At 39.6% G+C, this 21,973-nt stretch overlaps 1 protein-coding gene across 1 annotated transcript in view; it reads left to right on the forward strand.

The window, feature by feature from the left end:
- The window catches only part of CEP72 (centrosomal protein 72), a 67,017-nt gene that overhangs the window by 29,347 nt on the left and 15,697 nt on the right, over positions 1 to 21,973 (forward strand). The window contains exons 10-12 of the mRNA XM_058182704.1: positions 2,537 to 2,628; positions 9,455 to 9,587; positions 11,821 to 12,020. Of these exons, the coding sequence (XP_058038687.1) occupies positions 2,537 to 2,628; positions 9,455 to 9,587; positions 11,821 to 12,020 (425 nt within the window). The remainder of the gene's footprint in view (positions 1 to 2,536; positions 2,629 to 9,454; positions 9,588 to 11,820; positions 12,021 to 21,973) is intronic.

Consider the following 21,973-nt stretch of genomic DNA (forward strand, 5'->3'; position numbering starts at 1 on the left):
GCAACCTGTTCGTCACTGTGTTGTTTTTAATGTTCAATTATATCAAATAATTCTATATTGTCCTTTCTTTGCATCCAAAAAAGTTAATGCAACCTGTTAAGATGTTTTTTGGATAGAGTACCACATTGGTCTTCATGTATGTAATCCCATAAAAGTTTTCAGCTAAGATTGATGTGAACAATTTGTAATCATTATTAACAAGAGAAATTGATCTGTAATTTTTCAGAGAGATTAAATCTTTTCCTTTTTTTTGTATTTTTTTAAATTTATGTGCCAACCATCTCCTTAGTTTATTTGCAAGTTCAAAGAATTTTTGTTTTGTATATTCCAGGTTTTTTTTCAATGTCTAAGACAGTCAGCATGGAGAGTTGTTGTTGCAATAATTTTTGTTGATTAAATATATTGTGTTCTTGTGATTTTTTTCCTTTCTTTCAATTTAATCTTGTCTAGCACTTTCTGAATTTTTCCATCTATTTTTTTCTTAATCTTAATCTGCCACCCTGGTTTTGTTGCCAGCCCAAAATTCATCCAATGATGTGTGACAGCTCCGCCTCTGGCCATACACAGATTGCCCCCATTTTCTGGGCAGGAAGCAGCTTCAGCAGTGCGAGAGGCATGGGGTGGTGGTGTCAGTGGACAGAGGCGGGAGGAGGCACTTGCACAACCACTTCCAAAACAACTTGCCAAGAATACTATAGAGACCATTCCAGGTAATTGCCAGGCATCAACCCAATATCAAAGGCACTAAAACAAAAAAAAAGTATGTGTGTGTGTGTGTATGTGTGTGTGTGTGACTTTTCTTCTCCTAAAAGCCCTGTACTGGCTGTGCAGGTTATTCAGGAGCAGAAGGGAAAGTACTCTGTGTATGTGCTTCTATCACAACCCCACTTTGTTGTGTCAGCCAGAAGCACTGAGAAAAGAAACAGGCACTTCCAGTTCGTCTTTGCGTCTGACATGTGCAGAGGCTCACTTTACCTCCAAAGAAGCAAAGAGAGTCTCCTTTTTCCACTCCTGCATGGACGAAAACCTGTGCAGCCAACTTGTGACTTTTAGGAGAAGAAAAGACACACACACACACACACACACACACACACATTTTTTGTTTTGTTTTAGTGCCTTTGATACTGAGTTGATGCCTGGCAATTACCTGGAATGGTCTCTACAGTAATCTTGGCAAGATGTTTCAGAAGTGGTTATGCAAGTGTCTCCTCACTCTTTCCATCCACTCCCCCTCCACATTTTTCACATTGTTGTAGCTGCTTCCTGCCTGGCAAATGGGAGAAATCTGCATATGGCGAGAGGCAATGCTGTCATGCATCATTGGATGAATTATGGATGCAAAAAAACGAGGGTGGCAGGCAGGCAGTGCAATACACCCATCTGATGTGTGTGGCTAATTGTCCAGTGTGGGAAATCACCTATGATACTTAATATTGTTGCACATCACCTGTGACCAGGCAGCAGGGAAAAATGGTGGGCCAAGAGTGGTGGGGGAGGAGCACGGGGAGGGGCAAAAGGGAGAAATGCCCTCAGTGAATTGTCTGGGGAAGGGGGCTGGGGTTAAGAATCTGGGGCAGGGGGATGGGTTCCCGTGGTGATTGGCTAGGGTTGGGGTGAAGTGGCCATGGCCATGTGGCTGCAGCCAGTTGTTTCATTTTGGATATAAAATGCCCAAGTCTGATCAATGCTATAGTATAGTTGACTTCCTGACATTCCCATGCTAATAAGAAGGGATAATTAATGAGAAGGCTATATAGATGGGTTTATCAAAAACATCCCAACATCACGCTGCAATTCATACTGTGTTTACCTCCTCCTTTTTCTTCTCTTTGTAATGTAGTAGGCTGAAGACAAATAATCTGTTGTTCTGCCTTTGCTCAGGGCTGCGTGGGAAACTGATGATACTTTGTTAGAAATCTAAAGTACACTTTACTTATTTGTTTCTTTAGTTAATTTTTTATGTATCTTCAAAATAAATTGGTTGCTTTGGAGATATATATGTGCTTCTGGTAGCAATGTGTCACACATTGCTATATATATATTTATTTATTTATTTATTTATTTTATATATATATATATATATATATATTTATTTATTTATTTATTTTATATATATATATTTGTTTTCTGAGGTTTCATGGTGTTTGTATGTAGGTCTTTGGTTATTCGGGTTTTCTCCCGTAAAATTGGAAGTGTCTTGGCGACATTTCGATGAAATCCCAAGAAGCTTCTCCTAGAAGCACAAAGCTGTAAATACCTAGCCTGAAGATGACGAATGGGATTTCGTCGAAACGTCGCCAAGACACTTCCAATTTTACGCGGGAGAAAACCCGAATAACCACAGACACACACACACACACACACACACACAAATATATATGAATGAAAATAATCTGATTGTCTTGAATGTTTCATCTCCTAATTCTAATCACTCTTAATCCAACAAACTTGAATAACTTAACTACTGTATTTCAGAAGTTCTACTTAAAGCAATGTTTAAATAGCTGTGTGTTTCTTCATTTTGTTGCCCCATTAGGAGTGAATGAATCATTACTCATTTCACGGAAAATGGTTGGACCGGTTCAAAAAGCATCTAGATTAAAAGAACAGAGATTTAATGGCAAAGATGTAAGTTATCTGTCCTATTTTTTAAAATAAATGTGTAAACTTGAGATATAATGTAAGTCCTTACTTACTTATTGAATCCCATAGAACGTTTTATATGTCATCTGTAGGTGAATGTACTTATATATACATGGGTGTGTAAAAATATCCACAAAAAAATTGATATAAATTCTTAACTGTAGGAATCAATTAGGTCAATCAGCAAGTGGTTAAATGCAAAGTATATGCTACCAACCATGTATCATGTATATTCCTAGTCTGGGTTTCTTGTGGCGGCAGGGCAAACTAACATCCACAGTTTTCTCTGCTGTGCAGATGTGGGGGTATTATAGATAAAAAACAGCTGCCGTACAATCCAGACTGATGAAATCCTCTCTGCTACTAAGGGAGACCTAGAAATTAACCATACATACTCGAAACAGCTGATATTTTTGTGAGTAGATAGTAGATAAACCAACATTTTTAATGTCAGTTGCAGTCAGCTGGGAGTCAGAGATTCCACTGTGCTCTGGGCCATATATGCAGCCCTTCATGGGCTCTAGGTTCAACCAAACTTCATTTTTTATTAACCACTTTGGAGCTTTTTTTTCTTTTTCTTTTTTAAGATTGAGAAATCTATCCCAAGCTTACCCATCACGCAATAAATTTCCTTTCAATCCATGTAAAAATATTGAAAATTATGTCTTTTCAGCTTTGTAAAAAATTTTTTTTGCAATTTTTCACAATAGACAATAGTGCCTTTAAAATGGTTTCTGAAATGGTTTGCTTCCCATTTTGTCTCTGCGCCTTGGCTCTGGCCCAAATGTCAAATGGGCAGTTTGGTTACACACCTCCACGATTCCTGCTGCTCACTGCTGCCAATCCCTATTACATTCGTGTGAATAAAAAGCAGCTGTGAGGGTTGCCATGATGTCTGCTGGGCCCACAGAGCCCCCATGATCACATACTCCCCCAATGCCCCCGCGAATAAAAAGCAACTGCAAGGGTTGCCAGGAAGGCTGCCAGCCCTGCCCAGCTCCCACAATTGCCACACCCACTGCCAATTGCCCGCTGCCTCACCCAACACTCAGTTGCTGGTGTTAATTGTCCTTGGAGCAAAAGACCTGGGTCAAATGGTTCTGAAAGAATTTTAAGTGCTAATTTCAAATGCAAAACAAGACTGAAGGTGAATTATTGAAACATATGCTACATTTTTAAAGGAAATGTTTCATCTGAGCAGCAGTGAAATTCACTTATCTTTGCTACCAGTTCGGGAACAGGAGCACGCATGTTCTCAGAAAGAACAAAGCCCTCTAACTAAACTAGTAGAAGAATGGAAACAAAGAATATTTGAGTATCTTGAATGGCATGCTTGCATGTGCGTATACACAGACACAAACAGAATAAGTTGTCTGTATTGAAGCTTTTTCCAAAGAAACAGTTAGAAGAAGTATTAAATTAGATTACTAGGCTAAACTAGTAAATTAGAAGAGATGCAAGAAAAGAAGTTGAAGAACAAGAAGACCAAAGGAAACTAACTCAATGACAAGCAATTAGAAACAAGGTAGATAAAGAAAGCACTAGAAATAAAAAAGCAGCAAATAACAACTATAGTCAAAAAGATTAACTGATATGAAGCTTAAATTGCAAATTATAGGCATAATCTCCAATTTCCATCTAATTAAAAATATTTCTACCAATCCATCAATGAAGAGTCTGCAGTGAATAAGACAGCACCTGGCAAGGAAGAAAAGTGCAGTTTTGGGCAAAGATATGGGATAACCCAAAGAAATATAATAAGAACCCAGCTTGGTTAAAAGATATGGAAAAGAATAAAAAAGAAGATGAAATGAAAGAACTTGTAGTAATAGGAGAAATAGTGGAGAAAAAGGCAAGGAAAATCAAGAATTAGTCAGAACCTGTAAAAAAAATATAGCAAAAGGGGAGCACCAGGCAACTACAGACTTAATACTTGCTTACCAACAACTTTTAAATTGCTAACTGATGTGTTAGCTGATGCAGTTCATCAGTATCTAATTGAAAACAAGCTCTTTTTACCTGAGCAGACAGATAACTACCCAAATAGCAAATGTACAAAAGACCAACTTCTAATTGACATGACAATTCCGGAAAATGTCAAGAGAAGGAAGACCAACTTGAATGTACCATGGATTGATTACAAGAAGGTCTTTGATTCCTTGCCACATGATTTGATAATCAAGTATGTATGTATGTATTTATTTATTCATTTCATCAAATACACATTAGATAATATATATAAGCATAAATTGAAAACATAAAATGAATACAACTAAGGGGAACATAAGGACAGGAATGGTAGGCTCGCTGGTGCTCTTATGCATGCCCTTTACAGACCTCTTAGGAATGGGGTGAGGTCAACAGTAGACAATTTTGAGTTAAAGTTTTGGGGATTTGGGGATGAGACCACGGAATTTGGTAGTGCATTCCAGGCATTAACAGCTCTGTTACTGAAGTCATATTTTCTACAGTCGAGATTGGAGCGGTTTACTCTATATTTGAATCTATTGTGTGCTCATGTATTGTTGTAGTTGACGCTGAAGTAGTCATTGACAGGAAGGACATTGTAGCAGATGATTTTATGAGCTAAGCTCAGGTCATACTGAAGGCGGCGTAGTTCTAAATTTTCTAAACCCAGAATTTCAAGTCTGGTGGCATAAGGTATTTTGTTGCGATCAGAGGAGAGGAGGACTCTTCTTGTGAAATATTTCTGGACACGCTCAATTGTCCGATATGCAGTGTGGGTTCCAGACAGATGAGCTGTAATCAAGAATTGGTCCAGCAAATGTTTTGTATGCTCTGGTTAGTAGTGTAATCTTACTGGAGAAGAAGCTACGCAAGATTAGGTTTACAACTCTTAAGGCCTTTTTTGGCGATGTAGTTGCAGTGGGCTTTGGTACTTAGATCATTTGATATGAGAACTCCAAGGTCTTTGACAGAGAGAGGGTCATCTACAAGGTCATGTCTACCTAGCTTGTATTTTGTGTTCTGATTCTTTCTGCCAATGTGTAAGACAGAACATTTGTTGGTTGAGAAAAGTACCTAGAAATAACTTCCATGTGCTCCATGTTGCCAGTACAGTACAGAAACTTCAAAAACTTTGTGCAAATATCAATGATGTAATGAAAGACATGGTTGCTAGCCAATGGCAATAGATTTGGACAGGTTAATGTCAAGACAGAAATCTTTCAGAAAGATTTCATCAGTACTTTGTTTGTCATTACACTGATCCCTCTGTCAACAATACTTGGGTCATGGCTATAAACATCATGAACACTGCCAAATTACCCACTAAATTTATTTTTTATTTTTTTTATTTTTTTATTTGCATTTATATCCCGCCCTTCTCTGAAGACTCAGGGCGGCTTACACTATGTCGAGCAATAGTCTTCATCCATTTGTATATTATATACAAAGTCAACTTATTGCCCCCAACAATCTGGGTCCTCATTTTACCTACCTTATAAAGGATGGAAGGCTGAGTCAACCTTGGGCCTGGTGGGGCTTGAACCTGCAGTAATTGCAAGCAGCTGCTGTTAATAACAGACTGTCTTAGCAGTCTGAGCCACTCAAGGACCCTGTTACATGGACAACTTGAAGCTGTGTGAAAAAACACCATCTGAAATAGTATTGTTGCTTTTCTGTATATACAGCCAAGATATTGCAATGGAATTTGGGCTGGACAAATGTGTTATGCTTACCATCAAATGGGGAAAATAGTGAAAACTGAAGGAATCAAGATATTATATGGAAAATACAGGTGAAGATCATCATCACAAATACCTGATTATTTCAAATACAGGTAGATCTCAACTTACAACCATAATGGAACCTATCTACACAATATTATTGTGACCATAATATTATGGTCACAAATCATGATGATTATTAAGTAATGCACCTACATGATCGCTTCACATGACCTCCGCTCTTGTTCTTCCCAAAGTAGTTAAGCAACTGAGCAATCATTAAATGGAACATGGGTTGCCTCAGAGTAGGGGATGTCAAAAAGGACTAGTGCAGGCCCAAACCCAACTGGCCTGGACCTTTCAGAGCCTCCCCCATCAGTTGAGGTACCTTGTGCTCCACTTCCCATCTCCAGGGTCCTTACAGGCCTTTGGCTTGCTTTCCCATCTGCTGGATCCTTACAAGACTTGGGCCTACTTGGGTCCCATAACTTCCTCCCCATCACACATGACTCACTTACCTTCTATTGATCTCTAATTCTCCTGAGCTTGTATTAGCTTGTATTGTACCTCCAGCATCCCTGCAGGCCATGTAGTGACATCCCAGAATTGGATACCATCTTCAGAGTGGTCATAATTCATCCTTTTTCTGCAGAAAATGACTAGTTATTTAAATTCTTATTTAAAAACTAAAAAATACCTGGGAGAAACTAACTTACTTTTTGGAATAAATAATCTTACCTTAATGTGCAGCCAATTTTATGCATAGTTTATGTTTAAGAAATACTATATTCATTTTTTATTTTGTATCTTTTTAATGATAGTCCCATAAATTATTTCATTTTATTAATAGAATAGAATAGAATAGAATTTTTTATTGACCAAGTGTGATTGGACACACAAGGAATTTGTCTTGGTGCATATGCTCTCAATGTACATAAAAGAAAAGATACCTTCATCAAGAATTCTGAGGTACAACACTTAATGATAGTCATAGGGTACATATAAGGTACATATAGGGTACAAATAAGGGTACAAATAGGGTACAAATAAGCAATCATTTATTATAGCAATAATAATTTATTATTACTATATGGTCCACACTATTACAAATTCTTTTTGGAAAAGTTTCAAGATTTTAATGTTAACCTGGCTTTGATTGACTAGGTTCTTAATTGAATAGATATTTTAACAGATTGTTTAAATATGTATTTCATTATTTTGCATTCTTGAGTTCTTGAAATAAGGGTAAAAGTAAAGGTTTCCCCTGTCCAGTCATGTCTGACTCTAGGGGCAGTGCTCAGCTCCCTTTCTTAACCAAGGGAGCTTGCATTAACGAAAGATGCTTCCAAGGTCATGTGGCCAGCATTATTATATGCCAAACCACATGGAATGTTATTACCTTCCAATCAAAATAGTATACAGTTATTTACTTGCACTTACATGCTTTGAAACTGCTAGCAGGAGCTTGGGCTAGTAACGGGAGCTCACCCTGTTGAGGTGCTCTGGTCTTGAACCCAGGCTGTTAGCTTTCCAACTGACAAGCTCAGTATCTTTAATCACTGAGCTATCATGCCCCATTTTGGGAATAGCATTCCTAAAATCATAATAGTTGTGTAATGTATTTAAAATTATTCCCATTTTTTTAAAAATATTTCTTAATATATTTTCTTATCTTATTTATCTGTACAACCCATTGGCCAGAGAACTGAAAAATGATTAGCTTTATAAATTCATTTTCTCAGATTCCATTTGAAACTGATAATTTGAAAAATAGTTCATTAAATATGGCTAGATAATAGAGTATTACAGAGGGTTGAATTAGACCAGAGATGTCAAACTCAATTTCATTGCGGGCCGTATCAGGATTGTGTTTGACCTCAGGGGCCGGGTGGCCGTGGCCAGCTTGACATCACTCGTGTCAGGCATCTGTGGTGGCCCAAGAGCTCTGCCAACGAAAATGGGCTCCAGAGCTCCATATTCAGCTGCGACAGCCTCCTGCTGCCCTCTGTTAGTGAAAACAGAGCTCGGGAGAGTACATGCGGCTCCCCGAGCTCCATTTTCACTGGCAGAGGATGGCAGGAGGCCATCACAGCCAAAAACAGAGCCCAGGAGGGCCGCATGCAGCCCTCCCGGGCTCAATTTTCACTGGCAAAGGCACCATGGCTGTTCCTTTGCTGTTCCTAGGGTGACTCCATGGGCCAGATCTAAGCACCCCATGGGCTGGATCTGGCCCCCAGGCCTTGAATTTGTCACCCCTGAGTTAGACAATACAGTGCTGTAATTCTTGATAATTTTGAAGTTGAAGTTTTTAAATAGTATGCAAAGTGTCAATGAATAAACTACAAAATTTATGTACAAGTATCTAGTCTTTATGTACAAGTAAGATAGTCTTTAGTCAAATATATTACATCTGAAATGGAGTAGAAGGAATACAGAATGCACTTTATGTGAGCCCCCTCCTCATAAGTTACTGTATTTTTCGGAGTATAAGTCGTACCTTTTTCTACAAAAAAAGAGGGTGAAAATCTGGGTCTTATACTCTGCATCTTATACTCTGAATAGCCCCGCCCAGCTTCTCAGACAGAGGTTTCAGAGGCTGAAAAAAAGCATCAGAAATGGAGTTTCAGAAAAAAAGCCCCAAACGGAACTTCAGAAAAAAAGCCCCAAACAGAGCTTCAGAGTCTTTTTTCTGAAGCTCTGTTTCAAAGATTCAGAGACTTTCAGAGGCAGAAAAAAGTTTTTTCTGAAATGGAGTTTCAGAGACAGAAAAAAAAGCAAAAAAAAGCAAGGCACAGAGCTCACAACCAAGGAACCTGTTGCTAAAATTCACCTCTGGGAACAGCTGATTGGGGATATTCCGGGAGGCTGATCCACCTGCCAATCAGCTTTTTTCTTATTTTCCTCCCCAAAAACTAAGGTGCGTCTTATACTCCGAAAAATACGGTATGTCCATCTTTTTCAGATTTAGTTTTTTTTTCCCCAGAAAAAGTGAAGGAGCAAGTTGCATCTTAATTTTTTACATGCACTATAATTAGTTACCAACACAGTTTTTATTTTAATCTGCTTTCAGTATATAAGAAAGTTCATACTAAATAAATTGTGATATATTTGTTTCATTTAAGGCTCTACCTCAAGGAACAACCCATCTGATGAATACAAATTTATATGAAGCAACACCCATGCAATGTTTACTTGACTTGGTTGACAAATACTGGAATGGTTCCAAATCACTCCATTGCAATGAGACTTTTTTAGGTATGAATGTTGGAATTCCATTATCCTCTCTGATGATTTGGTTACTTCTGCTTTTAACAACTAAATTAATTGAGATTATCACCCTTCAAGGCAAAGGTGCTCAGCAAATAACAGCAAGTTGAATATCACTTATCAGTTTATTGTCATTCTTTATAATAGTAGGCAATTCATATTCATAATATTGAGACATCCAACCTGGATACCTATGCAGAAGAGTAGCTATTTTTATCAAATATTCCAAATGTCCAATTAAGTATTGAATTAAGGGTAATAAATTCATTCTCCAATCTCCTTCAGTTATCCCAGAAAAGAACAATTTGTCACTTCTCCCTTCAATCAAGGGGTCCATATCAGTGGTGGATTGCTCCTGGTTTGGTATGAAAAATGGTGGGAGGCTCTGCCCACCCGCTTGGACATCATCATGGACAATCTGTGCATGCGCAGAAGCACGTGCGCGAGCAAAGCATGTGTGTGGACATGCTCCTGTTGTGAACCGGTAGTAAAGGTAACCCACCCCAGTCCAAGTTCCCTTTGGTCGGCAACTTTCATATCAGTGTCCTTTTGTGAATCTAACTTATTCAATGCTACATGTCTGTGTATTTTCCACAATATTATCATCTCATCAAACTTTGAAAAAAATCTCGCAACTAAAAATTACATGTTATCAGAAAGTATTGTCTCATATTTCAGCTACTACTGCTTACCTGTAATGTGATACCTTGTTGCTCTGCGTAACTTGATCAAGGAACAAAGAAAAAGAACACTGAAGCAGAAGGATTTCTAGATATTTCAACCCAAGATTGAAAGAAAAATTCAAAAGAAAACACTGAATATTTTGCAAATATAAAAAATGCAAAAATCCTATGGTGAAAGTCCAATATTAATGTAAATCAAGTGAAAACATTTCACCGTCCCAAAACATGCCATGTTTCCTTATGAGGAAAGCAGAACAACATTATTTATTGTTATTCAACAATATTCGAAGCAGCAACATAAATCAAAGGGAAACCAAAAAGGAACATCCAGAACTTTTAAGGACAAAAAGCAAAATAAAACAATATATTCAAAAAGTGAAAGTTAATACTCAGACTTCCTTAGAAAACAAACTGCTAAAAAGGATGATGGATTTGCCTGGGGACTTTCCAGCCTTTCCCATGGGGAGCTGGAATCTTCAAGATTCCCCTTCCCAGGTAGGTCCACTCCTGTTTTGAATCATTCCTAAGTGCTCCCATTCAAATCCAGGGAGGAACACTGCCAGAGAACATCAGCAGATTGGTGGCAAGGGAAAAGAAAGACTTACTGTGCAGCATTTTGGAGAAGTGCTGGTCTTGTATCCTGATCAGACATAGTATCCTGCTGGAAGGCTCAGTCCATTCGGCTCCTAATCCAGATGGCCTGGGATGGGCTTTTTACCAGGTCTCTGGCTTATTGGCTGCATCCATCACAGTGCTCTTTAAATTGCTGCTGTCCTCTATCAGCAAGGCTCCTTCTGCTGCCAAGGACCATGATTCAGCATAGTGGTGAAATTCAATTTTTTTTACTACCGGTTTTGTGGGCATGGCTTGGTGGGCATGGCAGGGGAAAGATACTGCAAAATCTTTCCCACCCCACTCCAGGGGAAGGATACTGCAAAATCCCCATTCCCACCACACTTTGTGGCCAGCCAGAAGTGGTATTTGCCAGTTCTCCGAACTATTCAAAATTTCTGCTACTGGTTCTCTAGAACCTGTCAGAAGCTGCTGAATAGTACCCCTGATTCAGCACCCCTTCTGTTTCTCAACTGTGGAACTAGTGGCTCATTACTCAGTCTGGACCTAGGTAGCCTTGATTACCTATGGGGTTTTTTTGTAGTCTAAATGTTTTTCTTTACCTACATTTATTTCTTCAGATATGCAAGTGCAGAATGCTAATAAAAGAGTGCCCAACTTTTTCCTGGAAAATAATAGTATGATACTAACTTATTATCAAACGATCTTGATCGATCTTGCAATCCTTAACTTTAGCTTACTGATTGTAAAGTGACACTGATCAAAACTCAGACCTATTATTAGCTGGAATAATATACAATGGAATGTAAATATGTCTGCAAGACACGCTATCTATAACAATCCAACAGAATCGTAAAATGAATTTTCTAGCATCCAGTATTTTATGAAGGCACTTGTTGTTGTTGTTTTGTTTAATTTTCTGTTCTTGCTAGTTATAAACTTAGATAAATTTCTTTACATCCCAGCTCAAGCGGAAATGGTTTTGTCTGCAGTTCAGAAATCTCTGCCAGCAGGTCAACAGAAATATTCTACAGAGAATCAAGAGCTGAATAAACTTCTCTTAGAGAAAGAAGCCTTACAACAGTGTCTATCTCAACAAGAGAAACAATATAGCATCAGGATTAAAAATCTAAAGTCAGAGTTGAGCAAAAATAAGAAAGATATGGTGAGCAGAATATAGTATTTTCCTTAATACTTTAAAACTTTTTGTGCGTGAGAATAGATGTGTATTCAATCTTAACTATACTATAACTAGTTACTAATAATCTTATGCTAGGGCAGGAATCTAACAGAGTGGCAGTTGTGCACTCATTCCAATCTTTGTTCATAGTTATGGGACTTAATATATCTTAGTTGTTTTGAAAGGTGAGTTTTGTGAAGAAAGAAACTATCTGGTCTGATTCTTTGGTTTGAATGTGTATTGGTTTGAAGCAATGTATTTAAGAGTCATATTCAGAGTTTATGATTGGGTGACTTGATCCCATGGCAATTTAACTTCTATTCCTGGTAATATTTAATAATAAATATTTAATTTTATATCATAATTATTAAGATATGATATATAGTTTTACTAGTATATGGATAACATTCTATTCATTTGAATCCTTTGGGTCAGGAGAATCTTTATAGATTGTGAACTGGTATCTAGATGCAGTGATGGACTAATATAAGGATCGGTTAATGAAAGATGTTACTGCTTCTCCTGTCATAATAACCATGATCTCAGCCTTGTTTTTTTAAAAAAAACATTGAAAAATATTCGTTCTAAACATGCCATAATATCCGCAATCTCCAATTTTTCGAATGGAATTTTCATGCTACACTGCATTGAAATAGTCTTACCAGTTGCTGGTATTTCTGCTCTGTCCTATTATTATTTTATTTTATTATTTACATTTATATCCCACCCTTCTCCGAAGACTCAGGGCGGCTTACACTATGTTAGCAATAGTCTTCATTCTATTTGTATATTTATATACAAAGTCAACTTATTGCCCCCAACAATCTGGGTCCTCATTTTACCTACCTTATAAAGGATGGAAGGCTGAGTCAACCTTGGGCCTGGTGGGACTAGAACCTGCAGTAATTGCAGGCTGCTGCTGTTAATAACAGATTGCATTAGCAGCCTGAGCCACAGAGGCCCATAGATATCAGGTTTAGGCTCTTGAATCCATTGTCTTGAACCACAGTCCTACCATCTGCTTGAGATAATAGGAACAGTAATTCATCCTGCATCAAATATTCACATGAATATTCCTGCTTGAGGAATACTTTATTCTTTTTCAATATATAGGTACAATTTATTTTGCAAGGTTAGCATTAAATTCTGGAGCCACCCTTTCCCAAATTGCCGTGAAGGTCTCAAGAGTTCTGAAATTATGCCAAGAATAATCTGAAAAAAGGAATAATTGTATATGTCTTCTGAAGATTACATTTAGAATGTAATCTGATGCAGATGGAGAAAAATTAAATCTTGCCCTTTTTTCATACTGTGTGATGTAGGAAAAGTAATTCTGGTGTCTTCTCAAGCAATTTTTATTTTAACTCTTCATCTCAATATAGCTTGCTATGTCTAGGCGGCCTCTTAATTACGGAAAATCAAGTCATAGGGTAGCTATCAAAAAATACAAACTCCCTCCTCCAAATGGTGCGCTGAATGACAGATGATTCTTTGTCTTCCGCCCACAAACAGCTGATTTTACCACCAAACCTGATTATTTGGTGGCTCTGCTCCCTGCTTTTTGAAGGGGAGACTAGGAAGAACCCAAGACGACCTTTATATGAGCATTCACCTATGGAGAAGAGGAAATTTTAATGGGCGCAATTCTTGGTAAGGAGCAATTTCGTACCATCTCTTCCCTGCATCTGCTCATTTTTCTTAAGAATGCCTGAGTTTTAATTGCACTTTATTTCCAGATGTTCCAAATATTTTCAGGTATATAAAGTTACAAATATTTAATATAATCCATAATCACAAAAACCAACTTTTTTCTTAACTATTTTTATGTATTTTAAAATCCAAGAGAAGTAAAAGAGAAAATAATAAAATCCTTTCTGTAGGACCTAAGGAATTTAAAAATTGACACTAGATGAAATTAAACATTTTAATCAAAGGATAAGAATACATAAATCTGATGAATATGTCCAGAGTGAGCATTGGAAATATTGAAGAACACTTAAAAATAGAATCAGAACTTAACATTAACAACATTAATAACAATGGTCATGTAATAATCATTGTCTGAAACCTGATGAATTTTGATAAACTTCAACTGGGAGGTGAATTATATGTGGTAAGATAATATAATAATAGTAATTAAGATCTTCGTATCAACATCGTTTACTGAAATAGGTTTGTAATTATTACAAAATTTAGGATCTTTATTTGGTTTAGAATCACTTTATATGTGCTTTATAAATTAATATTGGATGTTTATCCTTCTTAAAAGATTCAACAGTTTATCAGCTTCATATCAGTCCTTTTTATCATCCAAACTATATGTTGATTTACAGAAAATTAACTATTTTTGATTGATGACATCAGAATCAAACATAATCTAGCCATTGTCACCGACTATTTCAGAAATTAACCTTGATTGATTTTGTTGCTTTAAACGGTGTGCCAGCAACTAACTGGGTTTTTCATTGGAGTCCAAATTCTTTAATCTACTCAATGAAAGTATCTTTTATTAACATAAAAATCCCTTACAATATCCGAATTAATACAAAACCTGTAGGCTGGTCCATAATTCTTTTCTGAAACCTACTTTCTTGGGGTTTTTTGGCTCTATCCTTATTTTTATTCCAAAAAAGTTAAAATACAAAACTCAAAAAAATAAAATAAAAATAAACAAGAATTAAAAGGAATAAAACTTCATTATCACATATATATATATTATCTCCCCCAGTTGAATACTGATTAATATATTACTACAATATTAGTGACCTACCCTTTGCAAAACAGCCCCCATCAAATTTTAAACTATTAAATCTATTTGCAAATTATTAACCTGCCATCTATATATTATATTACCGTATTTTTCGGTATATAAGACACACTGGAGTATAAGACGCACCTTAATTTTGGGAGAGGAAAACAAGAAAAATAGAATTCTGCCTAGCAGAGCCATACTGGTCTACTTGTCTTTTTTTTGGAGCGCACCAGTCTATCTTCTTTAAAAATAGAGGCACCAGTCTACTCATTGCCTTTTTTGGGAGCGCACTAGTCTACCTTCTTTGAAAATAGAGTCTCCGGTCTACTAGCCACCTACAGTGCTGTTCAGCCTTTGAAGCGCCGCGGCAGATGCAAGACTGTTTTCATGAGGACGTGCGGCTGTGCAATACACAGAGGCCGACAACCTCCAAACGGTGGGGGGCAGTAAGTGGGTGGGGCTACATTCGATGTATAAGATGCACCCAGATTTTTCACCTAAAAATACGGTAATGACAAAATAGCTAATAAGAACAATAATAATAAAAAAAGGTAAGATTAAATTTTCAAAATTTTCTGTTAATAAACCTTGTTTCTCCAAAAAGAAGACCGGGTCTATTTTCTTTTGACCCCTAAAAAAACAGCTAGACCTTCTTTTTGGAGGGTTCTAATTATTGACTCACTTTATAGTGGTGACACTGCTGCCCCACATCTTCTGTGGCCGCTTGCCACCATTCACATGCATCGCCCCGGCCTCTATTTTCCCTTCAGGTGTCTGCTGGAAGGCATCTGCAGCCGATAACAGCTGTTTCAATTCAAAGTTAAAAGAAAACTTAAAATAATAAGCTCCAAATATTTTGCAAATTACTAAAATGCAAATCCTTGTGGTGAGAGTACGATACAGATATAAATCAAATAAAAGTACTTTCACTATCAAAGAACATGCTGTGTTTCTTTATGAAAAAAACAAAAATTATTCAAAACAATAATATAAATCAAAAGGAAAAAAACAGATAAAAGTCCAGCAGAGAATTAAAATAGGTCAGCATACAGCCAGGCAGTCAACTTTTAAATATAAAAAACAAAATGAAGCAAAAAAGTAAAAGAGTGAAGTTAAAATCCATGCATGCTTAAGAAAATGAACTGCTGAGAGAAGATGGATGACTAATGACTTTCCTAGCAATACCCCCCTCAGAACTGGAATCTTCAAGCCTCCCTTTCTCAGGTGGGCCCACATCTATCAAAAAACCATCTTTGGTCATTCTTGTGTTTTCCTGTATGAGAAGGAGTGACTCCAGGCATGGGTACCACTCTGTCTTCTGGCTCTATGGACAGGGTTCAAACTTAAGAGACGCCCCCTTTGTAGACCTCCCACTTTCAACTCTGTCCTGAGCTCATGAGGACATTATCTGGGTTTACTCCTGTGTGTTTGGATTTAGCAGGAGTTGAAGTTTGAAAATGTGTGCTTTTCTCTTTGAAATGGCATCAACTGAGTAAGTAAATGAGCTATCTTTGTTTAGGCGTTTGAGGTTTTTTATTAATATGAGTTTTCTTGGAGCCTCTATGAAAATGTAGAAGCTGAGTGGAATGAGCGAACCTTATTTAAGTGTTTGATGAGTTTAATTACAAGGCTGAGGATCGTTAAAGTGTGTGTGTGTGTGTGTGGAGAGCAGCGGGGGAAACTATTATTTGGAGCTGCAGGGAAAGTTTATTTTGTTTGTCTCCATTTTAACTTGTTTGTACCGGGAGCACATGGTGTGAGTACCGGGAGATTTAAATCAAGCTGCTGATTCCACATGGTTACTCCTTTGGGGGAGAATCAGAGCAGCGGGGGAAGTTTGAGAACACATTGCCTCCAATTTATTTATTTTTTGTTTGTGCTGCTATTTTAAGCTCCGGATTTCAGGTGCCTTTGCTGGAATACCCACCATATGTGGGGAAGGCACAGGAAGGAACAAGCTCTTGAGCACCATGTTGGAAGCCACATGGGGCTAGCCAGGGTGGTGGCCATTTTGGGAGCTGGCTGACCTTATATGTATAGAGAAGATGATGAAAATAAATACATGAATGAGATATCTATATCTATATCTATATATCTATATATATATATATATATATATATGGAAAATAAACAGGAATAATATGATAATAATAATAATAATAAAGAATAAATAAGCAAATAAAGATTAAATAATAATAATACCAAAAAATAAAAATAAAATAAAATAAAATAAAAAAATAAAAAAAAATAAAAAAAATAAAAATTGAGCTGAAGAAAGAGAAAAGAGGCTGTCATGGGGTTTCGGTGATCGGCCCTCCAGTACAGCATAGGCCTTTGGAGTAAAGAAGTGAAGAGGCCTGATTTAGCCTGAGGCAGCCGTTTCCAGGCTGCATGGCTTGGGAGTTTTGAGCAGGCATTCTGACCTGCAGAGGGAAAGGACCAACAGTTTAGGGAATTAACCCTTGTAATGCTGCTGAGTTCTAAAGATGGTAACTGGTTATTGAGGCTTGTACATTGACATTTATATGTATTACATAGAATTTGTTATGATAACAATAATAAAATAATAATAATAATAATACAAAAAAAAAATTGAACTGAAGAAAAAGAAAAGAGGCTGTCATGGGGTTTCGGTGATCGGCCCTCCAGTACAGCATAGGCCTTTGGAGTAAAGAAGTGAAGAGGCCTGATTTAGCTGATAATGATGATAATAATGATAATAATGAGAATGAGAATAATAATAATAAAAACAATAATAATAATAAAAACAATAAAATTAAATAATAATAATACCAAAAATAAAATAAAATAAAAAAAATAAATAAAAATAAAAATAAATAAAAAATAAAAATTGAACTGAAGAAAGAGAAAAGAGGCTGTCATGGGGTTTCGGTGATCGGCCCTCCAGTACAGCATAGGCCTTTGGATTAAAGAAGAGGCCTGATTTAGCCTGAAGCAGCCATTTCCAGGCTGCATGGCTTGGGAGTTTTGAGCAGGCATTCTGACCTGCAGAGGGAAAGGACCAACAGTTTAGGGAATTAACCCTTGTAATGCTGCTGAGTTCTAAAGATGGTAACTGGTTATTGAGGCTTGTACATTGACATTTATATGTATTATATAGAATTTGTTATGATAACAACAACAACAACAACAACAACAATAATAATAATAATAATAATAATACAAAAAAATTGAACTGAAGAAAGAGAAAAGAGGCTGTCATGGGGTTTCGGTGATCGGCCCTCCAGTACCGCATAGGCCTTTGGAGTAAAGAAGTGAAGAGGCCTGATTTAGCTGATAATGATGATAATAATGATAATAATGATAATGATAATGATGATGATAATAATAATAATAAAAAAAAAACAATAAAAATTAAATTCATGGAATTATAAAAGGTGCTTACTTATATGTAATTTTATTTCTATATGTGTTCTAGAAATATGGCGTCGGATGCCTCACTTAGTGACCAGATGGAGGTCACTGATGCTTCTCAACCTCAGAGAGCTGCCACTGAAGGCTCGAAGAGCCGTTGTCATAAGACAAGGAGTGGCAGTTCAGAAGCAGCTGCACAATCTGTTCTCGGGGCGGAAGCCCAGTCACAGGATAGGGATCAGATAGAAACAGAACCAGTGAACGGACACATGGGGTCGCGTTCTGACAGCTCTGATTCGCCATCAGAGGCGGAGAGTTCCCCATCCATGGAGGATGAACAATGGGACCAGGAATTGTCTGAGGAGGAAGGTTTTTTACCGGAGCAGCCCATGTTTAAAGGGCTGTTCAGGCCTCATCTTTTTAAGGCCTTGTTGAGTATAGCTAAGGCGGTTACTAAACAGGGACTCCTAGGGGAACAAGGCGCCTGTCCAGAGCAGGACCCTGCAGACATGCTTTTTTCTGAACCAACGGTGGAGACGGAGACAGTTCCTGCCCCTCAATTATTTCTAGATATGATTAAGAAGCAGTGGGAAGCCCCGTGCCGCATTACCGAACATGTCATCCCTTGAGAGACGGTTTTTTAACACGGCTTCTGACCTGATGGAACTCCTGAGAGTGCCTGAGGTGGATGACCCGGTTTTGGCCCTGGCTTCCTCTTCGGCCACTTTGGTTGAACCTGAGGAAGTTTTGAAGCCAGAGGATCGGAAGTTGGAGCAGGCCCTCACGAAGACGCATCAGGCGGCGGCCTGGGGTATAGGGGCAGCCACAGCTGCATCCTTCTTCAGCAGGGCCATCCTCCTGTGGCTTAAACAAATGCAGGAGAAAGTGCCGGTGACCGATCTGAGGACTCATCAGGATTTCAACAAGATAGTGGCAGCTGTGGAATACACAGCGGATGCCACTAGGTCCTCCGCAAAATATATGGCAAAGTCGATTGCGTCCTCGGTCATAGCACAGAGGTTTCTTTGGTTAAAAAAATTGGCAGGCAGACACAAAGCGCAGATGGCAATTGGCCTCTGTGCCATTTAAAGGTGCAAAGTTGTTTGGTGAGGCTTTGGAGCCCGTGTTGACAGAAACTAAGGGGAAGAAGAAGGTGTTGACAGCCTTGTCAAGGAGAGGGGATACCAGGTTTCCCCCCTCCTTTCGGAAGTCTTATTTTCGTCCCTATTGGGGGTCGGCCTTTGGCAGATATCAAAGAGGTTTTCAAACACAGGGAGGTCAGTGGGGCCACTATCATCACTCAGAGGAGGGGTCCTCTGACAAAGGCAGGTCCCGCGGTCAGTCACGGCGTCCTTTTCGGGGGAGGGGCAACCGCTCCTTCCGTAGACACCGCTGACGGCAGGCTTCAGGCTCCCATTGGTGGCCGTTTAGGGCTGTTCGCCGACCAGTGGGAGAAAGCCACCTCCGATCTATGGATAAGGGAGACCATTTCATCAGGTCTCTCACTAGAATTTCTTGCACCCCCTCCGACGGTCTTATTTCGATGTCCCAGGTCTCGAGATGCGGCAAAAAGAGAGATCATGGACAGTGCAGTTCAGCACTTGCTGAATATCGGAGCGGTGGAGCCCGTTCCAGTTCACAAACAATGGGGCAGTTATTACTCAATGTTGTTCGTCATCCAGAAGGCCTCGGGGGGGCTGCGACCAATTCTCAACCTGAAAGGATTAACAGGTATGTGAAGTATCGGAGGTTCAAGATGCATTCCCTGCAGTCAATCCTTACGAATGTCCGGAAGGGGGACTTCTTGACCTCCATAGACCTTACGGAGGCATACCTTCATGTTCCGATAAATCGGAAGCACAGGAGGTTCCTGAGGTTCTTTTACGACGGCAAGCATTTGCAGTACCGAGCGCTTCCATTTGGCCTTGCCTCGGCCCCCAGGGTTTTTACGAAGATCCTGGCGGCGTTAGGAGCGCTTCTCAGGGCTCGTCCAATACGGATTCAGGCCTACCTGGACGATATTTTGGTGCAGTCAGTCTCTCACAGACAAGCAATAGAAGATTTGAGAGAGACAATACTTTGGCTGCAGACTCATGGTTTCTCCATAAACATGGGAAAGAGTCACGTCATTCCCACGAACTAGCTGTTGCATTTAGGGGCAGTAATAGATACGCTGAAGGGTCAAGTTTTCTTGTCCCCAGACAGACTTCAGAGCATCAAGGACCTGGTAGTTCAGATTCGCTCACAGAGGACAGTTCCGCTTGCGTTACTCTCATCTCTGCTGGGCAAGATGATTTCCTGCATAAAGGTGGTCCCGTGGACAAGGTTTCATGCAAGGCCTCTACAATGGTTCATGTTACCGTTTCAGAGGTCAGGCAGGGACATGTTGCAGTTCAAGGTCAGGGTCCCGGGAGACGTTCTAATGTCTCTACGCTGGTGGAAGTCCAGGAACATGGAAAAGGGCTGCCATTTTTTGGAACAGGACCGCATCACGGTGACAACAGACGCCAGTCTGATAGGCTGGGGGGCTCATTGTCAGGACCAGGTGATCCAGGGCTCTTGGTCAAGGGGGGAGACAAAGAGGAGCATAAATTGGCTGGAGCTGAGAGCAGCCAGGTTAGCGCTCAGACATTTCAGGTACTGTTTGAGGGATCGACATGTGCTTCTCCTGACAGACAACATCATGGTGAAGGCCCACATCAACAGGCAGGGAGGCACTTGATCTAGGTGGCTTATGGCGGAGGTGGATCGCCTTTGTCGCTGGGCCGAGCGCAATGTGATTTCCATCAGGGCGGAACACATTGCCGGGATAGACAATGTCAGAGGAGATTGGTTGAGCAGGGCACCTCTGGATCCTGCAGAATGGAGACTGGATCCGGAGTTATTCAAAGAGATCGTGAGGCGATTCGGACAGCCGGTCATCGATCTCTTCGCATCTCCAGCGAACCATCAACTTCCTTGGTATTTCTCCAGGTCCCCAGCGCCAGGGGCGGAAGGGGTAAACGCTCTCCGTCTTCCTTGGCACAGGGGTCTACTATATGCCTTCCCTCCGATGGCTATCCTTCCTCGGGTAATTGGTCGGATTCTGCAGACCAGGGCACAGGTCATTCTGGTGGCACCATACTGGCCCAGAAGGCCTTGGTTTGCGGATCTGGTACGTCTGTCAGTCGCCGCACCATGGAGGATTCCACCTGACAGGGTGTCTCTCAGTCAGGGACCGGTTCATCACCCGGGTCCCCAGTGGTTGCACTTGACCGCGTGGCTGTTGAGCGGAGACTGCTAGAAAGACGGAAATTTCCCTCAGATGTGATAACGACAATGCAGGCGGCTAGACGACCGTCTACTACACGAATTTATGACTCCACTTGGAGAACCTTTGTGATTTGGTGCACTGGTAGGAGCATTCAGCCAACCAAAGTAAAGGTTCCACAGTTGTTGCAGTTTTTACAGGCTGGGTTGAAGAAAGGGCTGGCACCAGGGACGTTACGTAGGCAGGCACCAGGGACGTTACGTAGGCAGGTGGCAGCGATAGCGTCAGTGTTAGGTTCTGCGGGTAGGCGGTCGGTGACAAAGGACCCAGAGGTAAAGAGGTTTTTGAGGGGGGCGACCAACCTGAGACCAGCAGTGGTTCACTGTTATCCCACCTGGGACCTTCAGAAGGTTTTGCAGGCACTTTGCAAGGCTCCCTTTGAACTGATTAGGACAGTTCACATCAGTTTTTTGACTTACAAGACGCTGGTTTTGGTAGCCATCAAATTGGCCCGCAGGATTTTGGAACTGCCTGCACTCTCGGTGTGAGAAGACTTGTGTG

This window comes from Ahaetulla prasina, chromosome 4 (genome assembly GCF_028640845.1).
Source record: "Ahaetulla prasina isolate Xishuangbanna chromosome 4, ASM2864084v1, whole genome shotgun sequence".
Lineage (NCBI taxonomy): Eukaryota > Metazoa > Chordata > Lepidosauria > Squamata > Colubridae > Ahaetulla > Ahaetulla prasina.